Consider the following 27,530-nt stretch of genomic DNA (forward strand, 5'->3'; position numbering starts at 1 on the left):
TTAACTATAAGAAGAAAAGTTCGTTAAAGTATGTGATCGACTAATAGATTCAATGGTACCTTGTTTTCCGCTGTTTTGTAAGTTAAATATGCAGCAATGGAAATAGTCACAATGGCTTGAATTTGCAGATCCCGTGTTCAAAGTAAATAAACTTAACTCCATACTTTGTCCTTAATTCACTGCAGCAGCACGTATGAGTGAAGCTAAAAGTTCCGAAACTGCCGGACGAATGTGAAGCATAACGAAGCAGAACGACCGTCTACCACTTCCTCATCAGGCTTCACATTTGCACAGATGCTCCTGAACTTCCATCTATCCATACCTAATACGTCGATTGCAAATCAACAATCTGGTCTATGTCTTTGTATAGACTAGTGAAAGAAAAATATTGCGATAGGATGCAAAAATAACCAAATGCTTAATGAATTAAAATCCATTTGGGGCTTCTGAATTTTACACGTTTGTATGTTTATGTGCATTCGATATTTTATTTAAATTGTTTGCTTAAGACAATTCTAATTTTAGCCGCTTATAGCACTTTTCCATTTTGATTTGAATTAAACAAAAATGGTCCCCATAATTTAATTTTCATACTTATATTAGATAGAAATACAGTAAGTTATTAAATAAGTTAATATTAAGAGTGCTCTTCCTCTAAGAACATTCAGCCAACAGTAGATCAGTACATTTTAAATTAAACCACTGGTTTATTTGATCGTATATTTCGAAAACTTCATGTGAAATTTCTAACCAAAAGTTAAATACTTGGAAGTCTTTCAATGCATGAAAAGTAAAAAAGAAATTCACTTATAAACAAGCAAGAAAAATGGCGTAAAGCAAGAAATTATGGAAGAAAAATTCAAATTATGAATTTTCCCTTTGAGTTTTGATTTTAATCTACATTGTCTTTGTTATATGCAGATGTCTCAGTTGGCTTTAACAAATATCAGGAGTGTAAACAAAAATATGGAATTCCATAGATTAGATCATTAAATTTTATAGAATAGAAATAAAACGAACAGAAGTAGATCAGAATTTAAAAATAGCTCCAAACAATTTGAATAATCTTTTTTCAAAAGATATTAAAATACTCCTGCAAAAAACTGAAATTGATATAAAATCTATTAAGAAACAGATTTAGTTTAAAGCTAGAAAATTTGGATTACTTTAATTTTGTAACAAGCAAAATGTTTTCCAATAATATGTTAAAAATTTAAATCCAGCAAGTTTTAAAATGAGCTACACATTTTTATACTATGTTTCCCACCTTCGCATGTTTTCATGCATCTTAAAACAAAAATGAGAAAGTGTTTTACTGAACATCATTTTTTCCTAACAGAACTGAAAAATTTGGATGGCTTATAATGGGTAAACAAAAGAATGCCACGAAATAGTGAGGTCTAACAAATGCAACTCATTGGCAAACAAAAATGTCACTTAACAAATCAGTAATTGACTTCAGTAAAAATTAAGAGTTTTAGTTTTGTTTCAACGTGAACCGTTAATAAAATTCTTTGACTTCTTGTGAGTCAAGGACTTACGAATATTTAGTTTGCCAAGGTATTCGATTCTTCTAAGTGCTTTGAAATCCTCATTAATATAGTCAACCCACCTTATTGTGTCGGCCTGCCTCTTGTTCGGGTTCCAATTTGTTTAAAAGGGCGGTACTTTACGTCGCACTAGAGCAGAGCTGCAGAATGGGCTCTTAGTGACGATCTTTGAAACATCTCCGAGGATGATCCGAAGACATGTCATCGCAATTTTGAACCTTTACAGTGGGGATGCCTTCCCTGCTTGGGTAGCCCGATGACCTGCAAGCGAAGTCTAGCACTTTATGGTAGAACAGTTTAACTAAGACTGATACCGTGTACCCTGGGTCCCTACGCAGGTTGATCAAGGTGGTCCTCTACCCGCTTGCTGACCACAGCCAGTGATGCTTGAATTTGGTGTTCTACTGGGAACAGTGTCTTTATGATCCGTTCTCTGCGGAATCCAATTCGTTTAAAGATTCTGGATGTTAAAAATTGGTTCAATCGGCAGATGTGTCCCGGAAATCAGATACAATTTATTGTGGTTGTTAATACCAGAGTATACAGCACGTACAGCTCATTGTATGTGTGATTTCATTTACTTTTAATATCTTTCACCCAGAATCCTCTCAACTATTTTGAAAAAAAAGCAAGTATATTTTCAGACAGTTTTGAAGGAGCCCAGGATTTTGAACCATGTATAAGCACAGGTTAGAAAAATGTTTGGCTATTTCAACTTTCAATATTTATATTTTCTAATATTAAACTAGATTTTCGAATTAAAAAATTTCGTAATTAAGAAAGTGTTGTCCGCATGTATAAATCTGAAGCCTTTAAAAGCTAATCTTAAGAGCCAGATGAAAGTTAAGCTCAAAATTGGAATAATAACATATTTAATATTTTCAAAATGTCACATCCTATCCCTTATCTAATCTCATCTAACAATATCCCTTTCGACAGGAAAATATTGTGAACGTCGAAATTAATGAATTCCAAGCACCTATAAACGTTCTTTTTCTAAGGTTAAACGTTAGAGCACCGGGTGGTTTTTCAGGGCACGGACTGGCAACCATTAGTTGCAATCCAGGACCTTACTCATTCCCACCTCAGCCCTTTAAATTTTAACTAGAGTGGGTAAACATAATTTAGATGATCTAACAGTCAAAGATTTAGCTGTAAGCGCCAGAGTTCTTCAGAGACTTAGGGTCACGGACATGCGAGCTAGCATCACAGTCCAGGACCACCCAGTTCTTTTGACACCCCGGTTCATACTGCATTGTAGTCGAAAAAACAGAAAAGTTCCGAAACTGCTGAAGTGTGAAGCTCGAAGAGGGAGCAGAACGGCCGTCTACCACTCCCAATTCAGATTCCACACTTGTTCAGTCCAGCCCATTGAACTTTTCCGTTTCATAACACGTTCATCTGTGTTTTACAACGACATCGCCACGCATTTGCCAAAAGTCTGGAATTTGTTTAGTAAATATCGGAAAATCCAAAAGTTTTAATTGTGAACGTTTATAGATTTAAAAATGCTTAAAAGTAACTCGTGCACTTGCTACTCAGTTAATTACTATCATCTTGACGATGTAAGAAACAGACATAAGCAGGCAGGCGCTTCTATTTACTGACCAATCAAAAATTGTAAGAGTAAAATACTGACTACGCATTGTTACAGCTAATCGTTCTCTAAACGGATTTTATAACTTTATATTTTTTGACCGTCGTTGAATAGTAGACCCAATTTTGGGTTTGCGACAACTATAATTCTATCCCGCAGCCTTTTAATTTTGAATTCCATTAAGAAAAGGGGATTCCTGGATCAAGTATTGGAGTACGTCCATCGCCTTAAAATATACAAGTCTATTTTAATATTTTAACTCTTATATGAGTAATTATAATTGAATTTATTAGCATAGATAAATGTCTGCACTATTAAGAGCAAATTTAAGAAAGAGAAAAAAGATTGACAGATTTAATGTCCCTCAGGGTTGTTGAATAACTTACCATATGGACACAAATTAAAGACTGCCCCTCAGAATTTTCTGAGGAAAATTGAACAGGTAGTTGATGGTAAAGTGCAAGTAAAAAAACGCATTTTTGTCTTTAGGTTTTTAATTAATTTATTCTCATTTACAAAAAAAGGCTAGTTTTTTTAAAAAAAGTGATTTTATTTCTTTTCAAGACGTCTTGATAAGAAAAATGTTCCACCGTTAAAATTTTTTTCTTCTGCAGGATTTTTACGTTGTCTAGGTTAATATTTTTAATACCAGCGATATTGCTTCTATTAACAGAATTCGTATCATTCTGTCAGATACTATAAGGTGGCATGTAATCAAGATCTATATTATTCCAATTCTAAGGTCAGATCTACTATATAATTTTTTCTAGAAGACATACTTAAAACAGATCCGACACAGTTGCAACCTAGCAGCTTGTCCCTCAATTGTCTTAAACACCAAAGCAAAACCGAAACTATGTGATATATTACAAATAGTACATAAAATATATATTATAAACTTTGCATTGAACAGTGAGCTCAGTTGATGAACAGCAAGAAAAAGTAAAGAAAAATATTTTGCTAAGAACCGATCATTACCAAATATGAATTTCAAAAATCTAAAGATAACTGCTTCCGAATTTTATTGGACCTGATGAATAAAAAAAATCTTGTAGTAGTTCGTTAATTTTTTTTATACTTAACTGTATTCACGACATTTATCACTGCTTTATATTCCTCGATTAATAAGTTTCTGATTTTGACTATTATTTCGTTAATGAAGTCACCAAAACTAAAAATATATTATAAAGCAATCTCATAATTTTACCTTTAGATTTAATATCAAGAGATTCTATGTTTTACATTTATAAAGCGAGGAATCAAAATTTACCTCAAGATTATAAAAATGTGCCAACATCTACATTTAAAATAATTATGAAATTGTAAAACAGAATTTAACTTATCACGATTACTAAATTATCGTTTTACGATTATTATATTAATTTTATTTTAAAAATTAAAGTAAAAGTTATTTCTACGAATAAACTTACTGTTGTCTATTACTTCATTGGTAAATGAACTTGAAAATTATCTTTGGAAAATAAACCCGAACCACAAAGAAAACATTCCCAACAATTTCATTTTTAGATAAAATAAGTAATTATAACTTCATAAGAGAAACTTCCATTATGCGACTTACCATTACAATATATACTGACTTCTAAACACAGGTAATTTGGTTTTAAACGCAAGCAAATATTTTGAACTTTTGTAGATCATTGATACATAACTAAAAACTATACTCAGTGGCACGACAGCCCATAGAGGGCCAAGGCCTACTGTGCCCATCTCAGTTTTCTTAACCTTGGGCTCTGGGGTGCAGGAGCAGATGTTGATAAATATTTTAGTAAAATCAAAACCACTTATACAAAATGAGATTATGGTACTACATTTGGAAGCAACCATTCATTTACTTGTATTCATTAAGACAAATATGGGCTCTGACCTCTAATTAAATTTACGACTTCTGGCCCCTTAAATTTTTTGAAATTAATCTGTGGCTATACTTTTCTCTTAAAAAAAATCCAAATGGCCAGCAGGTTTTACCCAAGCATTTTTTACCCCCACAAAAGAATTATGATGTTCTCTAATTATAATTTAAGAGCTCAATATATACTGTAACACGTAGAAAACCAAAGCAAAAGCGTGAGGTCCTTAATTTTCGTTATAGTTTTAGGGACAAAATAATTCGTTGAAAACACATTAAACACATTTAAAAAATTCTCATATCAGAACCACTTTAAGAAACCCCTTCACACCATTAATAACTTGATTTTTGAAATTATTGCAATAGGCATTATTCAGTCCCTTATTTCTTGCCGTTAAGTAGAATTAAATTTTTAAAGCAGTATTCGAGCACATTTACAGTATACGCCATCAAGTTCCTAGAAATTTGTAAAAAATCTGAACATTAGAATTCAACATTTTTAAGACTTTGTTTACAAAAACTTCTTGGTAATCAAATAGTTTATTGTAAAAGACAATAAATTAATAGTGCAAATTCTTTATGAAAGGAGTGAACTAAATGGGTAAGAAGCATGAACGCAAAGCTGCAGAATAAAACTAAAAGAATTGGCAAAACTGACATTGAAGAAATACTTTAAAAATATTCTGGTTTCAAACTGCAAGTCCAGACTTCTTCAATAAAACTAAACAGGAAACAATTTTGATTAAAAAAGAGGGATTGAATAGGTCTAATTTTAAGACTGCCTCTCGCAATAATACCATGGATAGCGTTAACGTGGGCAGCAAAAGAGAAGCAAAAAGATGGAAAGATATTCTACTTATCTATACACTGTTAGTATAAGGAAGAGAAAAATAAAAAGGGTAGAGAGATGGAAGAGCTAGAGATGGGATCCTTTGGTGCTAACAGAATGATCTGGCTTAGTAAATTAAGAGTTAACTGCCTCCAGGCTAGAAGGATAATATCCACGTTAAATCGAATACAACCGCTGTTTTTGTGACAAAACTTTCGATCTAACATCGCAATGCGTAAACTAAACCAGACTGACCTAGCTCAATTTTAAGTTAAAACTATTCGTGTCAACTAGTCTGAATTTCTTTTCTGGTTTCGTTTCTCCCTTAACCATGAAAGAAAAGTTCCTTAAAGCATAATCGACTGGTAGATTCAACTGTAGTATGTTTTCCTCTGTTTTGAAAGTTAAATATGCACCAATAAAAATAGTCACAATGGCATGAAATTGCAGATCCCGCGTTTAATCGTGAATAAACTTAGTTCCATACCTCGTCTTAAAAATCACTGCAGCTGCACATATGAGTGAAACTAAAAGTTCCGAAACTGCTGGACAAATGTGAAGCCTGACGAAGCAGCAGAACGGCAGTCCACCACTACCTCGTCAGGCTCCACATTTGCGCACATGCTCCGGACTTCCATACCTACTTCGATTACAGACCAACAATCTGGTTTATGCCATTGTATTGACTGGTGAAAGAAAACTTATTGCGATGCGATGCAAAAATCGCTAAATGCTTCAAATCCACTCCGGGCTTCTAAATTTCTGTTGATATCTTAAAAATAAAATCTTGAATACACATTAAGTTCAAAACTATTACAGTTCTCACAGAGACATTAAGCGTTCCAAAAATCTCAAAATTGAAAGACAAGTGGATTCTTTTAAATATTCAAATGCTTGACTTAGCAATATTCGTAATACCTAGTTATACTTCTAATTCAGTATTAATTGCAATGAGAAATGGAATGCTTTTTCGACCTATTGAAGGATAGGTCTATTGCTTTTTCGAAAAAAAAATATAACCATTTACAACCAGCTAAATACACAATTACCTCATATCTTACTCGAAATTCTGACACTAAATGAATGTAAAAGAGATAAGTGACTTATAAAGTTAGACCATCTATTGAAGATCCTTTCTAACATTTACTATGATTAATCTTCACGGAGTTTTTTTCTTCAATAGTTAAATTTTGCAAGACATTTGATGTTACTATAACTATTCTAACCACCACCCTATCATAAAATTAACTATGTAGGAGTCTGGAAAAAAACATGCAACATGACAAAATTGCTTGACAGTGCAGTGCTGAACTTTCGTTTACCAATAACGGACGCAAACTCTACAATAAACAAAACTCTTGCTACCAAAATAAAAATAGATTGACTAAACAATGTTCAAGTTTCTGATCTCAAAATTCATTTTGTTTCCTTGAGAAATTCGACGAAAAACGTAGTACCATTTAGTTTCAATCTAAGAAATCACGTGAAATTTACCGAATTAGTTTGAATTACCGTCTATCTATGAATTACTTGAATTGAACTTCGTCTTTATACACAGTTAGCATTTCAAAAATGAAATTACAATGTTTTCAAATTTTTATTAAACTGTAATACCTATTTAAAATATACATTAGCTTCTAAAGTTTGAAACCATTATGCATGTTGAGTAGAAAAAACAAATTAAAATAATATGGTCATTTAAAATTTTGCTATTAACATAATGAAATTAGGACTGAATGCGAACATTTAATGACTCCAGTTTTAATGAAGTTAAATACATAGATAGCACGCCAATAAAATCTTGAAATTTCTATAATTTAAATAGGTCAGTTTACTAAATACTATTATAACATAATAACTGTAATTCAAATATCATAATTATTAATTACTCTTACCACCAATTAAGTAGATAAAGTTACTTAATGACATGGAATCAAATTAAACTGAGGGAATTAATCTAACAAAATTTATTTACAAGTTATGTCGATAACGTGCTCTTTCCTACAATTAAGAAAAGGTTTATTCAAATTTTATAAAAATAAATTTAAAGAGAGATTAAATACTTTGAGCTACTTAGTTTGATCTTTAAAACTATTTTTTAATTTAAAAAAAAATTTACGAATAAAAACTATTTTCTTAGATTCAAATTTATGAAGTTTTTTTGTTAAATCATGTATTTATAATTGGTTAATGAGGATACATGGCAATACTTTTAAAGTTACTTTTAACGAAAGTAAAAGTAAAAAAATGCGTACTTTGACTTCATTTTTTTAATTTTGTTTCTTTGATTTTCCGTTAAATTAAGGAAAAGTCTACAAATATGCAACGAAAATATCGCAATAAGTTTTTAAAGTTATTAAAAAAAAACTTCGAAAATTCCTGAATTTTTATAAATTAAATTTAATACAATACACATATTCTACAGCTGACCTATTTTTCGGAACACTTGTGATAGTTGCTATTTCCTTAAAAGGAGGCATTTTTTGAACACTCTACTGCAGCAAAAATTGAGTGGTTAACAACTCCAGCAACAAGAATTATCTATATCCTAAGTAGTGGTAGTAGAGGGCGTGAATTCCTGAGTTGTTCAAACGGAATTGTTCATCTCAAAGGGTTCTGAAGAAAAAAGTTTCAAAAAAAGGGGGAAATGAACAATAAAATTCTGTGAACTAAACATTATGTATTCCATTTTGAGCAAAATAGTTAGATTTTTAAATACCTGAATGCTTTAATTATTCTCATATAGAGGTACTGAATATTTTGACTTTGAAACTCTTGGTTCTTATAAGATCAAATCAGCAGTAGGCGTGGGATAAATATTTTTCAGCGGGGAAGACTCATTTTACAACTTAAAAATAGCTGTTCAGATTACAGGCATCTGTTGTCTTTGACATCTTATTGATCTCAGTGTATTTCAAATATTTCAACCCCATTTTTGTAACTAAGAAATCAGTTTTCCATTTTATGAACTTGAAAATATATTTCCTTTTTTTAACTCAACAATGGGTTTAGAATGAATTTCCTTGCCCAATTACGGAAAGGGAGTGCATAAGGAACTTCATCTTTTCCTCTAAAAATCTAATAGTTATCTATCATGAAAAATAACAAATTTTGGCACAAAATTTAGATTTTCTGAATTTAAGTTCGTTATAAAAATTATGCCTTATTAAATTGAAATATATATGCATTAAAAATTGAGTGATTTTTATATTTTTTAAAAATTATTCTATAAAAATATAAGCTCACATAATAAGGTTTGAAATTTTTGTGCTCATTTTTTGATTATTATTGCATTCAATATAGTATATCTGTATCACAAAATTTATAAAGTCTTAAGAAATTATAAAAATTCCATAACGCTTAAAAAACGAAATTTAATATAGTGGGTTTCAAGAAATTTCTGGCATATTAAGAGAATTCAATTATTTATCTAATTTTTTAAAAAAAGAGTTTAAATGAATATCGAATTTGTTCAACAAATCAATTAACTTTTGGAAATTTCACGAAGATTTCCAAAGATTTGGAATTTAGAAAAAGATAAATTTATGCATGTAAAAATTTTATAGTTAATTTTGATATCTTGTTTCGTTTGAGTATTCAGTGTTAACCACTTATACAATATTTTCATAGAGTTTAAAATTATAAAATTTAAAGGAAAACGTAATACATTATATAATAATTTAATAAAAATTTTACATTTTATTCTTGCATTTTTTGAAGAAATTTAAGATTTCCCGAAGTGTGCTTTAAAATAGTTACTTTGTTTTATACTCTTAATTTTCCTGGTATTCTTTTGTTACTTTTCAAAAATCAAAACTTAGAAATGTTACTTTTAAAATATAAGTAAAAAGCTATGTATGTTTGAGAGTAATATGATAAAAAATTAACCCATTTAATTTTGGAATTCAATTTTGCCTCAAAATAAATTTGGTTAATCCAAAAGAAAAGAAATTTTAAATTTGGTTGAAACTGAACTATTTACAATTCAATATTTTGAGGAGTTTAGAAAACCTTTGAAAGATAGTTAAAGAAAAATCAAAATTTGAGATCTTGATATTATAACGATTACAACAATTGTTTGCATAAATTAAATTTCGGCTGTGTACTAAAATAATTTAAAATTTTGGCTTCCAACGTTTTACTTTAAATTTAACCTGAATTTTATAAATATATTCCAAGAATAAACATTTTTACGCAATATAATTTTACATAGTTCTCTTTTTATAAAATATATTCAATTTAAATTTGCAACTACTCTTCATGTTCATTTTTGTAATCTAAAAATGTGACTATTTTAATCAGAGCCAATTTGCGAAGTATTCATTTTTTAATTAATCTTATTTTACTCTGAATCAAGTTAGTGTTAGTTTTTTAGCAGATATGTTATGAGGTTATGGGTTAAATTAATCAGAACAAAATAAGATTTAATTAAATTTATTTTAATGAAATAAATTTAAAAAAGTACAAATTTCATAAAACAATTGCCGCAATGAAAACATGAAAAAAGTATATCTGAAAACAGATTTGAAACCCAATGAAATACGTGAAAGACTACGCAAAGTATCGAAACATTTTCCGATTTTCCCATTCAAATCGGAGAAGTTTCTCAAAATCGTGCTTTTATAATTAGTTTAGGAGTAAAATGAATTTAGATACGTTCAATTAAAAGCCGTAAATTTACTAATGATGCGAATAATCCAAACATTTATTTTTACTCTGGTTTATATTTTCATCTGGTATTTTCTAGTGTATAATACATTTAAACAGTACTGATCAACTTATTTACTTTATATCAACTTATTATATAACTATTTGGTAAAGGGCATAAGCTGAGTGGTTCTTTTACTTATCTGATGCAAATAGATTTTTTCTCCTCTAACAGCTTTATTTTCAAATGTATTTTAATTTCTAAACTCCAAATGAAAATTTCAATATCCAAAGCAATTTCAGCGCGCAAATCTACATTAAGTATTTCATAAAATTAAACTAAGCGTCTATAAATAGCCCTATTATGGCTCTAATTATTTTCTTCAAAATGCATTTTTAGGTTTTTTTTTTAATAAAAATACTTTCTTTTTACTCTAGCAGCCAGCACTGAAATGTAAAATTAGAGATTCGCACCAAAACGTTTACAAAATTCGAGGTATACTTCGATATCTATTTTCAAACTGTGTTCCCACAGTAATCATAACACTTTTTAGAGTAGATCTCCAGTATCAAGTCCAGTATCACTGTCTGCGGTGAGCACACATGGGAAAATTATTTTTAAAAAGTAACTCGTTCAACGAAATATAAATATAATTAAAAAGTTTGAATGTTAAAGTTCATTGAAATAGTGAAAACTTAAAATAAGCAGAATTAATTTGGTAACTTAAAAATTCCAGATTTTATGGAACTTTTATTTTTACTTCCAGAAACTAGTTTACCAATAAATTAACTTCAGGCACATTTGATAAAAATTTGTTTAAAAAATTGAAATAAATAACTATTCATCTGTTGGAAACTCCACTAAATTAAAAATTATATTTTTTAAATGTCAAAAAATGTCTTTGTAAAATTTTAAATAAAATAACAATTTGTGATTTAGATATGCCACTTAAATATTTGAGCACAATTTTTTTTTAGTTCCATGATGAACTAGCATATTTATATGGTATAATTCGAGAAAATATATATATAAAATAAAAAACAAGTGAGATTCTTGAAATTTTTTAATTCATACAATATTTCAATTAAATAAAGCTTATATTTTAAAACTTGCAAAAAGAATTTAATATTTTGCACCAAAAGTTTTTGGTTTAATAATATTAAATTATTAAAACTGTGAAAAACTTTCAATGCACACATGGTTGGCAAAAGTATTGTTTGTCAAACTAAAATGAATAAATGCATATTTTAAACAGTTTGATTCATTTTACAAATAGAAAGAATATTCTGATGCAATATTACTTTTAGAAAAAAAATTTGTATTTAAATCGTTCTTTGACTCAAAACAAGAACCTCAACATATGTCCATTAGTTTATGTCCTCGCACATAACAGATTTATTTTAAGGAGATTTCAAAAGTTATGAATAGAAAAAAAATGTATATCAAAAGGCTTTGATAATAGGTGATATTGCCTATCCCATTAGCTTACCGGCTACAGCTAAGGAATATTAACTAAAAAACTTGACTTTAAATATTTAGAGATTGTTTGTGAAAGCAACCCGCCGAACTCTTTCTCATATTTTATAGAAAACTAGATGTCAAGGTAGACAGTACGTCCATGTCAGAATAATTATAACCTTCAAGTATTTAGAGGTTTGAAAAACTATTTTTCTGAAAATAGCATACACACATTTTACTTAGTTTACATTATTTTAATGCACACTTTTTTCACTTCTATTTTTTTTCTTTCTAACCTTTTAACCTGAATTCTTTTCGAATACCACAGGAATTCACCAAAGATCTTTTGACTATTCCAGTAACAAGAATTATCTACTTTTAATCTCTCAATGAATTTTGCAGCAGTTAAATGTTCAAAGGAAACTCCTTTCCTTCATAAAAAAATTACAATCATCAAGAGTTGAGCCGTGGTGGCTCAGAGCATAGAGCGTGAGCTTCTCAATGATGTGAATCGGGCTCGAATCCCAGAAATAGCTGATAGATTCAAATTCCACACCCGGCTTCCACCAAACACAGTGATGATGGAAAATATCATCAATTGTGCACGGATCACGAGTTAGAGTCCCCTTGCCATCGGGCTAACTGTGGGATGTTTTCATAGTTTTCTTGCCATGTAACGCGAATGCGAGTTAGATCCATCAAAAAGTGCCTCAAAGTCAAATCTCACCCAATAGTTGATCCGGGAAATAGCTGTTTATCTTATGGATTAGGTTCAAAATTACAAAGTTAAGGAGTTGAACATTGATAGTCTTAAACTCAGAATTCTGTAAGCTGCTCAAAGATGGTTTATAAAATCATCAAGAGTTTCGAAAAAGTTTAACTGGTAAAGATTACATACCATAAATTTAAAAATTTAAATATTTAATTTAAAAAAATTGGAAAGTTACAAAATTATCAAAAGGTAGCTATTTTTTTTAGACATGTTACAAACACTTGCACTTTTTCCCTAAAAATGCTGCGAAAACACAAGTAAAAAGTACTAGATTTAAAAAGTACCGAAGTACGTACTTTACTTTCATTGTAAAAAACGAAAGTAGATGTATTGCCATACATGGCAGGCAGTGCTTCGCAGGAACCAAGGTACTGCGGTATCGGTCCTCATAATTCAAACAAATTCGTAGGAATATATTTTATGAGACAAGATTTTTTAAGAGCAATTACTATCTGAACTGATTATTAAGCTTGTTTAAAAATTTGCTTCTGGAAGGAAATTCTTTGGGTTTTCAGGAATACTGCGAGTTTGCTTTTGGATACTGCCACCAAACAGTATTTTATACTCTTTCACTGACCATAAACGAGCTTCAATTTCATTAAATTTTATAATATTAAATTAAATAAATTTTAATTTTAAATTAAAATGTTCAGAAGTATCTTTGCTTCTTACACTTTGTTATGAAACTTTGTTAGATTTATATAAAAATCCAATGGCCAAAATATGCAACTCAGAGCTAACGAGGATATCAGAGTCAAGAAAGGCAGATTTCTAGTAATGTTCTAGTTTGACTTTAGTAACAATACGATTTTCATTTTAAAAAATTTAGTACTTAACTATTCAATGCTAACTGCAATCTGCGCACCATTGTGAGCAGAAATTATATTACTAAGTCGTAATGTTCCACTTCTTATCTACAAAAATGTAAGATCAAATCGCCCTTCTGGACCAGCTGCCAGGAACATGCTGAGCTGAAGTTTATGATAAATTACAACAAATAAAAAAATTTTTTCGTGCAAGAAGTTTTAATATTAATTTATTTTTAAATTAAATTTCAATCTTTATTTTCTATTATTTTTACCTCATTTTACAACGAACAATGCACTAAGATTAATAAGAGGATATAATTTAATTAACTCTTCCTACGACAAAAAAAATGTAGGAAGTTTAAAAGTTGTTTTTGGAGTATAAATTTAAGCTGCCAATTTAGAAGAGACGTAATCATATTTTAAGTTCATCCAGCTTAAATATTTCCTGCTTAAGTTGTCAACTCTTAATATAATTACAGTTTAACTGCAAGTACTCAAATTTACGAATATTAACTGTTAATACATAATTTATACAAGACTAATTAAGCAATAGAATTTTGCTAATAACAATGCTTGTTGAACCAATAAGAAAATGATTTTTAGCCGGAATTTTAAAAATTACGATTGGAGGAAAAAAGCAGATTGTCAAGGGTCTAAGTGGTTTTGATTTTCTTGATGAAGTATTCAAGTTTCTTTTACTTATCTAATTAACTTAGGTTTCAGATTTTTCTTCAGATTTAACAAGAACACATATGAATGGAAGCATTTGAGACAACCATAAAAATTATAATTTTCTTCAAAACAGAAAAATAAAACGTTGAAAAAATACTACGAAGCATGGCATGCATGATAAATTTCAAAAATCGTATTAATTACTCGATACAACTTTCAAGAGGCAGTCAAATATGCACTTTTTAAAGTCATGATAGCTTAAAGCAAGATCTGAAAAGCTTTCAAAAAACTTATGGAATTTTAAATAGAAATATTGACCTACATTTAAGTGCTGGAATGAATTTATGAAACAAGCTATTATCAAACTAAATTTTAATTCAATGGGTAAACTTTAAAATTTATTTAAAGACAAAACTTTGAATATATAAATTTAAGCAAAATGATATAGTGAGGCATTTTTAACAATATACAGTAAAACTATATATAGTATTAGAATTTCAAGTTTTTCTATAATATGAATGAATATTTAAAAGATACTTAATATTCGCAGTTTTGCATTTCAAATCTCTGAAAACTAAATTTGTAAGGGTTATAAATTTAAAATTTTTGACTTTTCTAAAATTAATCTTCATTATGTTAACAATTAAGTACAAAAATAATCTAAATTATTTAAAACTGCTCGCAAAAAAAGGCAATTGTATGTTTTTATAATAAACGTGAATGTAGACACATTAGTAATATTTTACTTTTAGAGCACAAAAAATTTTAGAAAACTTAAAAATGATCAAGATGCTTACTTTTTAAAATTTATTGATATGTTCTTAATTGCAAGGATTTTTCTGCAATAGCTTAAGAGGAATTTAAAAGCATTTGAAGGAAAAAAATAGTTTAAAGTTACAATTTCAAAACACTTCTTAAATTATGATACAATTTATGGAATTAAAGTATACTAAGATATCATTACTGTAAAAATAACTACACAGTTATTCATAAATATCTAAAACCACGAAACACACTTTGAAAAATTAAATAAAGATTATATAAATGAAAATTAAGTACATTTAGTTTTCATCAGTGACGTTTAAGATGTTTCGCTTACCTTAGCGGAAAAGAACCATTTCACAGTAAATAGTTATCAGGTGACTTCTGCAAAGTTGAAGTTCTCAGAAACATGCGAATTATGAGCTATCACTTGGAACAATTTAGAAAACTGTTGAAGCCGTGCATACAGTCAGTTCATTTATAAATGGGGAACAACAGAACCAATTTCGGTAGTTTGGAACATTTCTGGAAACATTTATTCCCAATATTGTCAAGTTCGAATCATAAAATGTGTAGCTGAAATTTCAACAGAGCAGATTTTATAGTTGTTAATCATGAGGGAACTATCAATATAACTTAAGAAAATTTGTTGCAAATTAGTATATCAGCGACATATATTTGATCGTCTACGCCTACGTTCTTTTCCTTAGCCTTCTTGCTATCAACGCTCTCCTAAAGTATGCACAATTATCTTTAAAATCACCAAATAAAGTTAAACATCAGCAAATTCATAAGCAAAAATTTTGTCATTCGAAAACTTTTGCGAAACCAAACACAAAGTGAAAGGCCCTGCCCTTTTATACTTTTTAACAACACCAATAACAATTATTTTTAAACGCAACACAATATTTTACAGGGATATGTAGGGGCCTCCCTGGCTGAGCGGTATCGCCCGCAAAACGCTCTTTTCAGCGTGGAGGGAGCAGGTTCGGATCCCAACGTATCCCTGGATGCATTATTTGTGATTGTATTGTGCTATCTGTCCTTCTACTTGACAAAGGTTTATAAGCCTTAATTGAGCACACAAATTTGCAAGTGTATGTTGTACCAATAAGCCAATAAAGGGATATATATAAGTGGCCATCCTAGCAGAGCGCTCTCGTTCCTCTAACGCTTTAGCGGACCCAAATTCCGCGGTAGCCCTGGATGTATTTTCGTGATGGTCTTTACTGATTTGTACTATCAGTCCTTCAACTTAAAAAGGATTGAAAGACATCTTTTTAATGAGCATACAAGTCTGCATATGAATGTGCAACAATAAGTTGTTGCTGCAGTTTATTTACGTCACGCTAGGCTTGGCGACGGTCTGGGAAACGGTCTGGGAAACATCACTCAGGAGGATCCGAAGACATGCCATCACAATTTCGATCATCTACAAGAGGATGGCTACCCCGCTATGGTAGCAGGACGACCTGCGCGTGGACTAATTTAACGAGGACTAATACGGCACACCCTCGGTTCCTTCTTTGACTGATCCAAGTGATCACCCACCCGCACACTGACAGCAGCCAGTAATGCTTGACTTCGGTATTCTACTGGGAACCATGCCTTAACGATGCTATCAGTCCACTGCGGGACACAACAATAAAATGATGTATGAAATGTTTACTATGTTTCAGCGGTCTTGTCCGTGAAGGGCCTTAAACGGCTTCAAGCGCTCAGATAAATTTTGAAGATGATGATAATGATGATGCGGTCTTGCCCGCCATCATCTAGGCAGCGGATTCGAATAATGGTTGTCTGTGCTCTAATTCATGAACCCTGCTATGCATTGAGCATACAAGTACGGATGTGTATCGTAAGATTAAATAAATAAAGATGATGTCTGCAAAAATTTGATTTAGAAGACAGAGATGGTCAAGAATGTGAGTTTTCGAACTATGACAAAGATAGACAGTAGCAGGTCATCTATTGGAAGTTACTGAGGAACCTCAACGTTTATTATCAAATATTATTTTAACGCAATTTTCTTTTACTTTGTTTAAACAAACCCCCATTGCGTCAACAAGCAAATATCATAAAATAACGCATGTGAAATCAGTCTAATTTGCTGTAATGAAGGTCAAGGTGACTTAGAAATCCAAAATTAGAATTCAAGCTCCAATTAAAGGAGATTGGTTCGAATACCGATGTAAAGATAGCGGATTCAAGTTTTAAGCAAAAGAAAGTGGATTATAAAAATTTATCAAATGATAGTGGTTTCAAGCACCAATTAAAGGAGAGTGGGTTCAAGTACCGATGTAAAGATAGTGGGTTCAAGTTTCAAACAAATTGCAGCCAATATAGATTTTTTACAAAAATTATCCGCAAAAAAATGACAACTAATATATTTCAGTTCACGGGCCACAAAAAAAAAGACTTCGCAGGCCGGATGCGGCTCGCTGGCTGTCGGTTGGTAACCACTGATCGAGACCCTTCAGAATATCCCAAATCTCTTGGAGCATGACGTAGTATCGTTGCAAGCTTTTATTGCAATATCTGTGTATGCAGAAAACTTTTGCACTTGCAATTTTTTATGAGAGTTTTCCAGTCTGCATGAAGAGCAAAAGTATTATTTCTTATTGCTTTTTCGCCAGTAATGAGGTGTTAAATTCAAATTTTTCCAACTAAAGTTGAGGTAAGTACGAGGAAAAATTTGAGTACCACCTTTTTAGGTAATTTTATACATATTTATTTAATCTTGGAATCCCATAAATCTTAGAACATGACCAAACCCATTGCATCTCACAGCATCACAATCCCAACGAAATCTCACCCACACCAAATGGATCTCACAGCATGATCAAAATCCAATGCATCTTTCAATATTGCAACTTATATAATTGCAACATTTCGTTAAATTTTGATCATGAAGTACGTCATTCATGGGCGTGTAGACATATAAAAATTCTTGGAATGTGTATTAAAGAACTGGTCTTTCTTGCGACAGCATGTGTAATATGCGCCTCCTTAGCATGAGGATCTGTAATATCCTACTCGAGCAGTATATGGGTCATTCTCACGAAAACTGTCATTTTTCAGTTCATAAAATCCCAAAAAAGTAAAGTGAATAAAAAGCTCTGAAACTTTCTATATTAATAGAAATATGTAATGGCATTATAAAGAAAGTATATATCCTATAAATTATACTTAATATTTAAATTAATTAATTTTTTAAATAATTAATTTATAATTATTAATTTATAATAATTAATAATTAATTAATTAATTTAATAAATAAATTAATTAGTTTAATAAATCAATTTATTAATTTATTAATTTATTTTTCAAATTAATTAATAAGTAAATTAATTATTTTCACTATTTAAAAAGTGAGGGAATGACACTAATAGTGAGGGAATGATATTTTATTTTAATACATGTTTTTATCTAAGTTACATCTACCTAAAGTTTGAAAATGATAACATACTAAGTATATCTAATATTTATTATAATTTAGTCTTATATATTTAATAGTTTTTACAGGTTTGGGAAATAAAATTGGCTGGCACGATTGAACAAAAAAAAATTTAATAATATACTCATCTTGAATCATTCCCTCACTTCAGCGTCATTCCCTCACTTTATACACTAGTGAGGGAATGACGAATTCAATAAAATTTAAAAATAACAGTTAGGCCTAATTAATTTCTGAAGTCAATCACATACAATTATATTCATACAAGAAAGCAACATATAATTATCCACTTTCTCGATGAAGTTGTATTTTATTTTACTCTAAAAAATGACATGAGGGAATGACAAATGTAAAAAATTTTACCTGGTTTGATTCATTCAAATTTATTCCACAGCAAAGCTTCTTTAAGTTGAAGATGGAAACATACTGCAATTTTGTTCTATGATGCCAGTTGTTAACTTCTGAAGTTTTTATTAAAATATTTTTATTCTAAGAAGATTGCAGGTGATAAGAACATTGTTGTGAGGGAATGACGCGAAACACTGGGGACAAAGTTTAAAATAGTGCTGTGTTAATATTTTTATCAGAAATTAAATTTAAAATTTATTTTCTGAATTCTATATTTCAATATTCTCAAATAAAAAACACAAATTTGTAAAAAAAAAAATTTTATTTCAGAAACAATTTTTTTCTTTTTTTAAATCAGCAGTGGGGACAAGTGAGGGAATGACATATTGGTATATTTTTATTACCTAAAATTAATAAAAAATAAAAATTGATAATTTTATTTTTATTCTTTTGTTAGCTTGCATTCTGAAGGACACTTTCCCTGAAAATTTTTTTTCGTAAGTTGTAAAACAAACATAAAATATACTGGGGACATGAAAATGACTGTTTTTGTGAGAATGACCCATATAAGGAGCAACGATTCAGAGAGAGAGCATCTTGTTCTTCAAATCATTTCTCGAAGAAAGCTATCGAACAATCATGGGTAATAGTCGAGAAAATCGCAAAATCCTCCAACTCTATGGATTTGCCACAGATGAAAATTTCCAAGTTGGGAAATGTCTGCCATTTCCATCATGGAGGAGGAGCAAATAAACATCAAATTCTCAGTGGGCCATCCCACCAACACCAAAGACATTCAGTCTGCTGAGTTTGTGTTTGAAAGTCAGCATGGACTGGCACTTTTTTCAAAACCGACAGAGTTTCCTCAAGAGCAAAAGGATTTGAAATCTATATTGCTCAAAATATATTTAAAAATGCTGCGATTATATCCTGCTGGTAACCGTCTAGCAATCAAAGGGTGCCCGTATATTGCAAATATATTACAAAAGCTTGGTATATCCTTTGTGGACATGATTCGATTTAATACTTCCTTGGATTGATACGTTCACGTCCTGTGGGCATCACCAAAGACTGATGATGGACAATTGCAGAAATTCCAAAGTTTCTGCGTACCGCAGGTGGCTAAAACATGATTGTGATTTGTTAGATTTTTCCATCCCTTTTCCAAAAAAATGGGGGAAGGCCTCTGTTGAGCACGTTCCCCCATTTTTTTTTACAACACTTGTATTTCCAAGATAGAAAATTTCATTGTTTGACACTACGACAATTGCTTTTTAGAGGTTTTAAAGGGTCGATTGTTTTCCTCTAATCACATAGCTTATTCTTATGACTCCAATATGTGGAAAGAACAAGGATGACGATTGTAAAAACTTAATATAATTTTACTAAAACTTAACAACAACTTTGTGCGACTGATCGCTGACGGGATACTATCTGTAATGGATAAAAATCCTTAATTCCGGCCTCTCTCAGGCTAGGCTAAAGAGGCACAATTTGGGGATTTAAGACAAAATTAGATTTTCCAGATGGTTTCTCAAGGGAATCGCTACAGATCTCTACAGATTTATCGGCTTTCTGTTTTGAAGGCATATATTAGAGGTTTTTGATCTGTATAGATAGAAAACACTCTGACTTCAAGCATATGCTTAAATTTCTTTATAGATGAATAAATAGCCAATAACTGACGATCATATGTAGATCAATTAATTTGAGATTTGCTCAATTTCGTTGAATAAAAAGCTATATGTTCCCACTGTTTTTCTGATATCTGCATAAGGGATCCGCCAACAGCTTCACTCGATGCATCTACCCATAAACTTAACTGGGCACCTGGAATAGGGTGTCTAAGAAGGGTTGCTTTAGCCAGAGCTTGTTTTGAAGCAATGAATGCTTTATTTGCATCGTCATTCCATTTTAAATGCTCCGTATCGGTAGCTTTGGAACGAGGATGTTTTTTCGCTTTTTTGTGACCCTCTAAAAATTTAATTAAAGGTGCAAGAATATCAGCAGCTTTGGGAATACATCTGCGATAGAAATTAAATAGTCCTAAATAGCGACGCAATTGGGTTAATGTTTGGGGTTGGGTAAAATCAAGAATATATTTTACTCTATCAGGTAGCGGTTCGATACCCGCACTGGACAATTTAAATCCTAAGAATTCAAGAGTGGATACACCATACTGACATTTTTGCGTATTTATGCCAAAGTCCATACTCATCTAATTTTACAAATAATAAATCCAAATTATGCAAATGTTCTGCCTCATTATCCGATGCAACTAATAAGTCATCAATAAATGCGTAAGCGAATGGTAAGTCACTAATGACCTCATCAATAAAGCGTTGAAAAGTTGACGATGCATTGGTACGATCATATTGCATTCGTAAACTTTCATACAAGTCAAATGGTGTGCAGATAACAGTTTTGTTCACATCTGCAGGATTCAGGGGCGGATTAAGCTCACGCAGGGCCATAGGCCATTCAAATTTTTGGGGCCCTTAGATTAAATTTTTTTCTCGTATATTTTTTATTTATTCGAATATAAAAGTATTTATAGATCTTTTCATTTAAGAAATCATATTTAAAAATAAAATAAATAATAATAAATTAAATTTTACTTTATTTTACTAAATTAGAACTAAAAAATAATCATAACATTTTGAAAAAAATTTGAAAAATCATTTTTTTTTCTTAATTTATTTTCAAAAAATCCATTTTAAGGGGGCCCGTAATCATTGGGTGCCCCAGGCCATGGCCTAGTCTGGCCTAATGGGTAATCCGGCCCTGGCAGGATTAATTGGAACTTGATGAAATGCTTTGACAACATCAATATGGCTATATACTCGTTTACCATGCAATTCAGCTGTGAAATCAGTTATATGAGGGATTGGATATTTATCTTTTATTGTTTGTGCATCAAGAGCACGATAACCCCCGACAGGTCTCCATTGAACAGTATTTTTTGGGTACCATATGTAAAGGTGAAGAAAATTGGCTTTTGGTTGGTCTCATATGGCCTAATTCCTGCATTGAAATTCATGCTTGGCACTTTTAAGACGATCCGGCGCTATACGTCTCGGTTTAGCTACAACTGGAGGACCTTTTGTGTTAATAAAATGTACAGTGTATTATGTTTCACTGGTTTACTAGGATCAGGAAGTTTAGTAATATTGGGATATTTTAATAATAGTTTACCATATATATTATTTCAGTAACTGATTTCACAGAAAAAATGGAACAATTATATAATTTAGCATGCACTTTTAAATTTGTATAAGCATCAATTAATTTTTTATTTCGGAGATCAGGAGCTAAATTAAAATTATATAGAAAATCTGCTCGAATTATTGAACAGGAAACATCACAAATATAAAAAGAAAATGAAAATGGCCTCCTTAAACCCAAATTAAGTGTTAAATTTCGTTAATTAACGTGCCATTGGCAGCACGAAACGTTTAAATTACGGGATATTGTTTTTCTTTTTTGGTTGCCATAATTAGAGATGCGCCACTACCGGAATCAATCAAAAATGATTGACCCGAATTCTTATCCATAATAAACATACGGCGAGATTGATTGGAAGGCAAGAAATTACTCGTCGCTATTCCTTGATTTTTGAATTTTTCGAATTTTTGAAACTTGATTTGAATTTTTGAAACTTGATTGATTGACCACTTGATTTTTTGAAAATTCATAAAGTGCACGCATTTACGTGCGTTTTCCTGGAATTTACGATGATATAAGCATAACTTCGTAGCACTATTTCCAGATGTTGTTGTTGTTGTTGTATTTCATTTACATCGCACTAGAGCTGCACAATGGGCTATTGGCGACGGTCTGGGAAACATCTCTGAGGATGATCCGAAGACATGCCATCACACTTTTGATCCTCTGCAGAGGGGATGGCACCCCCGCTTCGGTAGCCCGACGACCTGCACGCAAAGTCGAGCACTTTACGGTAGAACAGTTTAACAAAGACCAATACCGCACACCCTCGGTCCCTACGCAGACTGACCCAAGTGGTCACCCACCCGCACACTGACCGCAGCCAGTGATGCTTGACTTCGGTGATCAGCTGGGAACCATGTCTTAACGATCAGTCCACTGCGGGACCACTATTTCCAGAAGCAGTGGAAGAGGAATGAGCACGCGAAGAGCTTCGAGTATCATTTCGAAACCGAAACCTGCTCTTGCTTCGAAGAAAATTCACCTCCTTCCGTAATGATTTTACTTCCTGGTACAGCTGGGAGAGAGAAATATCATTCACCCCCGATGAAGAAGGAGAGAGAACGGGGTGTTGATCATCCCGCTGGGTTGTGGAACTCTTAGATGAATGGAGTGAGGGAAGTGGGGATCGAGTGAGGATTCGAGATCGCTAAAATCCTGTCAGCAACTTCGGCAGCTTTCTCCGTTGACAAAGGGGAAATAGAAGCTCGATTGGTTAAATAATTCGAAAAGCAGTTCGTCTTCGATCTTGTGATTCTCCGCTCTGCGTTTCATATCCCGCAAGAGCTCAGTTGATTTTCTATCCCCAAGAATTTCCCCGACCAGTACACGTCGGATCTCTTATGTTTTTGATTCTCCACAGTTTTCGATGATTTTGGATTATAAGTTCATGTAGGGATCAGTGACATCCAGTTGCATAATCACGTCTCTCACGATCGTCGCCGATTTCGGTGGCAAATGAGCGATAACGTAATTATATTTTGTCTTCGCTTCTGAGATTGCTTTAGGAGCTGCAAACGTAAACGTCGACTCCAGCTTAAAGGAGCAAAGGGCGGGGTCAGCTCGGATGAAAGGAGGGATGACTACGGCTGCGGCGTCACCCATTGTTCTGAATCAGAAATTTTATTATTTCATAGTCCGGTCACCAATTCAGAGGTTTTAAAGGGTCGATTGTTTACCTCTAATCACATAACTTTTTCTTATGACTCCAATATGTGGAAAGAACAAGGATGAGGATTGTAAAAACTTAATATAATTTTAATAAAACTTAACAACTGAAGAGGCACAATTTTGGGTGTTGAGACAAAAATAGATTTTCCAGATGGTTGCTCAAGGGAATCGCTACATGTTTGTAAATGACTTGTACACCCCCATTGTTGTACAACACGTGTATTGCCTAAATTTGAAAATTTTGCTATTTGAACGAATAAAAATTTTTTACAACAGATTTCCAAACACATTATTGTGTTTGCAAATCAATCCTCAGCGGATGCGATGCAACCGGTCGCGGGGATGCGCGGTGGTCATTTGAGTGCAGTGAGAATTTTCCAAGATTCAAACACACCGTGGACCTTGTCGTTTGCGTTAGTGAGTTTTTTTGAAGGGGCCACGGTACTCAGGTATTTTTTCGAGTGACTGTAAAGCATATATTTAATCTTTCGTAAACCGGTTGATTGAAATTTTAAGCTTTCTTAAGTTGGTAGTGGAAACAAGGTTTCAGGCAAACATTGCATTCAGGCGAGTGATGATTGGCCCTTTTCATAATGTGGTTATTTTTCGCCTCTTGATGAGGTTTTCGATACAAATGTAAACGAAAACAAATATCGAGCTCCTTACCTTCACTTTTTTTGGTTAGAAAGCTTACAGCTGATTATTACAATTTATTGTGCTTAGGCTATATTTTCAAACAAATTATTTTGTTTTCAAGAAAATAAATAGATAATATAATTCCAGAGCTTAAATGAGCTGCATTTCATAAGGTATTAATGCTATTAAATAGTTATGTTGAAATTTAAGTGAAAACTGTCCTGTTTTGGCTTCTTTTGACTTGTTTAATACTTATTGATATTGTTGCGTCGTGCATTCTTTAATGTCAGAATTTACAATGTTTAATTGAAGTGGCGAAACAAAATTTATTTTGCAAATTATCATTTAGATTTGAAATTCGCAATTAGAACATTGTTGTCGAGGTAATAAAATGTCTTACAAGAATTTTTATTCAAATATGAATTTTAAGTTCTCATTATCTTTCTAATCACTTATTTATCTTTTCACTATTTAATTATTTGTGAACAAATTAAGCCAAATGCTCTAAAATTCACCGGATACAAAAACACGTTCATACGGGAGGTACAGAGCTTGTAGCGTCACCTAGTGTAGAAAACACCATCTAACTTTGAAAGTTTGACAAGCTTTTATCTGACTTGTGACGTCAGAAGACTGCTTTCAGATACTTTTTTTTTGTCCTAGTATAAATAGGGTGTTAGTCATTTAAGGACCTTTTTCACTGAATGTGGTTCACGAATGATCAAATGATATTGAGAATTCGGAGGAAAAAATTTTCCCACGAAAAAGGCACTAATCAGGTTTTCCACTACCGCAACTGAAATGGCCCTGCATTTACGCTTTAGAAGGTACCTAAAACAATTGATCTACATAAGCTATAAGCGTAGCACGGAAGCAAACAGCATGGCTGCATAATCGAGCATGGAATAAGAGTGGTCCTGATTCCTGTGTAGTTTTTTATTTATATGAAAAGAAAGACGCCGCAGCTTGCTATAAAGAGAGTACGATTTCAAAGATACAGCGGTAATATATTGATGGATCCAGCTGTTGGTTGGTTTCAACCTGAACAGAAAGGTCCGGCACTACGGTTGTGGTCTGAAATTTGGAGTTGTCATCAAAGTACTGTGAGTAGTTCAGAAGATCGAAAAACTCTGTTAAGGAAAGAAAATAAAGCTTGCACATTTGCTTTAAATCAAAACATAGAATTGACTCTACAATGTGGTGGAACACCATGGAAAACAGAAAATAAAATGTACAGTTATGGCACACTAGGGTATATCTTTATTCTACTTTTATATGCTATTTTGATTTACTATTCTCTTTGCACATTTAGACTATGCCAACTGAAACAATCAAAGTAATGTTCGTTTCAATTTTCTTTTCCATAACTTAAATTGTAAAATAAGTCGGAATTTATGATCATACTAACATTAGAATGCTATATACATATTTAAAACTGTAAAGGGAATTGCCTTTTTTTTTTTTGTTGACTAAAATACTAATCCCTTTTGTCATCAGAATGTAAAAAGTACTATTCAGGCAAATATCTAATCCCACCTATGAAAGAATAACGAATGAAAACAGGAAGGTTTCCTTAATGGTTTAAGCCAGTTTTGTTTGAGGATGTAACTAATGAATTGTAAACTTGTAAAAAACTATTTATGTATATCCTACGAGTTGTTCCGTTTTTTTTTCTTGTAGAATTTTGCTTAAATGTTGGCATTTATTTTGGTGTAGGTATAAATATGAAGATCTTTCTCTTTTCTTTTGCTATTGTAAAACACTATGATTATTGTGACAGACTCATTCTTATGTTATGGATGAAAAAAAAAGAGCTGAAGTTGCTTTTCTGGATAATTTATTCGTGACATTTATTTTCACAATATCTTTTGAAGTTTTCTGTATTAATACCCCCTTAAAAAAGTTGCAGAAATTTAAAGAAGTGTCACTGTACACAAGAAAAAAATATAGCTTAATTGTGGACCAGCTTGAAAGATTTAAAACTAGTAGCAACTCTCAAAGAATCTATTGCATATTTTTTCTTAAATTTTTGCATGAAGAGTCGCAGAAAAGCTGTTTTTTTTTTTAAATTCTTGGGCGACCGGTTTTTATTAAAAAGAGCCAGCCTTTTCAGCGTTTTTCTTCCTTAATAAACATCTGTGCTTTTGATGTCATTGAATTAGTTACTATTTAATAAAAAATCTAACTTAAAATTTTTTATGAAATTCAAATCACACATATAATATCAATGTATTAGGGTGACCCGAGGTAATTCACAATCACTCTGTTTCTGGGGTAAATAATGATCACCTAAGTTTTATTTTAAAAAAATTATTTTTTTCTAAATTTGAGACATGGACAAGAATGCTTGTACACTTTACTAAAGTATAACTATGTTTACTTAATAATAATTTTTTGTTTAATCTAACAAAATAAGTATCTTTTAAACTGCTTTCTGTATTTTCCATTTCAAAGATGGGTTTCAAAATGTGCATATTTCTGCAAAGATCTCCCTCATTCTCTTAATAATAAATATCTTGAGTTACTTTCTTTTTCTTTGATATAAAAGTAGTGTAAGCTTTTGTTTAATTGTTTCACATCAACTGTAAACATTATAATTGGTTATAGGAAACTAGATCAAATGTTGCCCCCTACAGATGGGGTAATTATTGATCACTGGGGTAATTCCTGATCATTGTAATTTCTTCTTATAAATAGTATATAAAATAGCTTATAACTAGCTAATTGTCTTTTCTTAAATAACAGTTCATATTTATTAAGTGGAATTTTTGTTTTGAACAAAATTTGTTTTTAGCTGTATACAAGACTGTATTCTGATTTGCACTATTTCTGGTTTGTCTTACCTTGCTTCTATCTTAATTTTATGTGTGTACATCGTTAGAATAATTTTTAAGTTCATAAATTAGCTGAGTATAAATATGGTGAGAAATTATAAGCCTAAAAAGGATACTAAGCTTCTGAAAAACAAAATTAGTGAATTTCTTTCAATGATTGAAAATAAAAATTTCATTGTGAGAGCTGCTACCAGAGCTGTTGGCATACCTTACTTAACTTTACACTTTCCCTTAATGAAGTTAAAAAATCCAGCAAAAGTAACCCATGTGGGAACTCTCTTATATTTCAGAAGAACATGAGAATGAGTTGGCTGATTGCCTAAAATGTAAAACATGATGCAAAGATTTTTGAAGATTTAAAGTGTTAATCGTTCTTCTTGCTTTTAAATAAGTCG

General features: G+C 31.6%; 2 protein-coding genes and 1 pseudogene across 4 annotated transcripts in view; 1 reads left to right on the top strand and 2 right to left on the bottom strand.

Annotated features, from left to right (window-relative positions):
• LOC107446327 (prolactin-releasing peptide receptor) overlaps positions 1 to 15,969 on the bottom strand; it is a 207,862-nt gene extending 191,893 nt beyond the window's left edge. The window contains exon 1 of one of the 2 annotated variants that reach the window (XM_071187661.1): positions 15,302 to 15,969. The gene's annotated coding sequence lies outside the window, so the exon portion shown is untranslated. The remainder of the gene's footprint in view (positions 1 to 15,301) is intronic. The other variant, XM_016060944.3, reaches the window with a different exon arrangement.
• A 6,896-nt stretch (positions 15,970 to 22,865) lies between these two features.
• LOC139427090 (uncharacterized) lies at positions 22,866 to 23,599 on the bottom strand (annotated as a pseudogene).
• A 1,312-nt stretch (positions 23,600 to 24,911) lies between these two features.
• The window catches only part of LOC107446301 (terminal nucleotidyltransferase 4B), a 34,667-nt gene continuing 32,048 nt past the window's right edge, over positions 24,912 to 27,530 (top strand). The window contains exon 1 of one of the 2 annotated variants that reach the window (XM_043045443.2): positions 24,912 to 25,553. In XM_043045443.2, coding sequence (XP_042901377.1) covers positions 25,246 to 25,553 — 308 coding nt within the window. In that variant the 5' untranslated portion in view covers positions 24,912 to 25,245. The remainder of the gene's footprint in view (positions 25,554 to 27,530) is intronic. The other variant, XM_016060913.3, reaches the window with a different exon arrangement.

This window comes from Parasteatoda tepidariorum, chromosome X1, assembly GCF_043381705.1.
Source record: "Parasteatoda tepidariorum isolate YZ-2023 chromosome X1, CAS_Ptep_4.0, whole genome shotgun sequence".
NCBI classification, from domain to species: domain Eukaryota; kingdom Metazoa; phylum Arthropoda; class Arachnida; order Araneae; family Theridiidae; genus Parasteatoda; species Parasteatoda tepidariorum.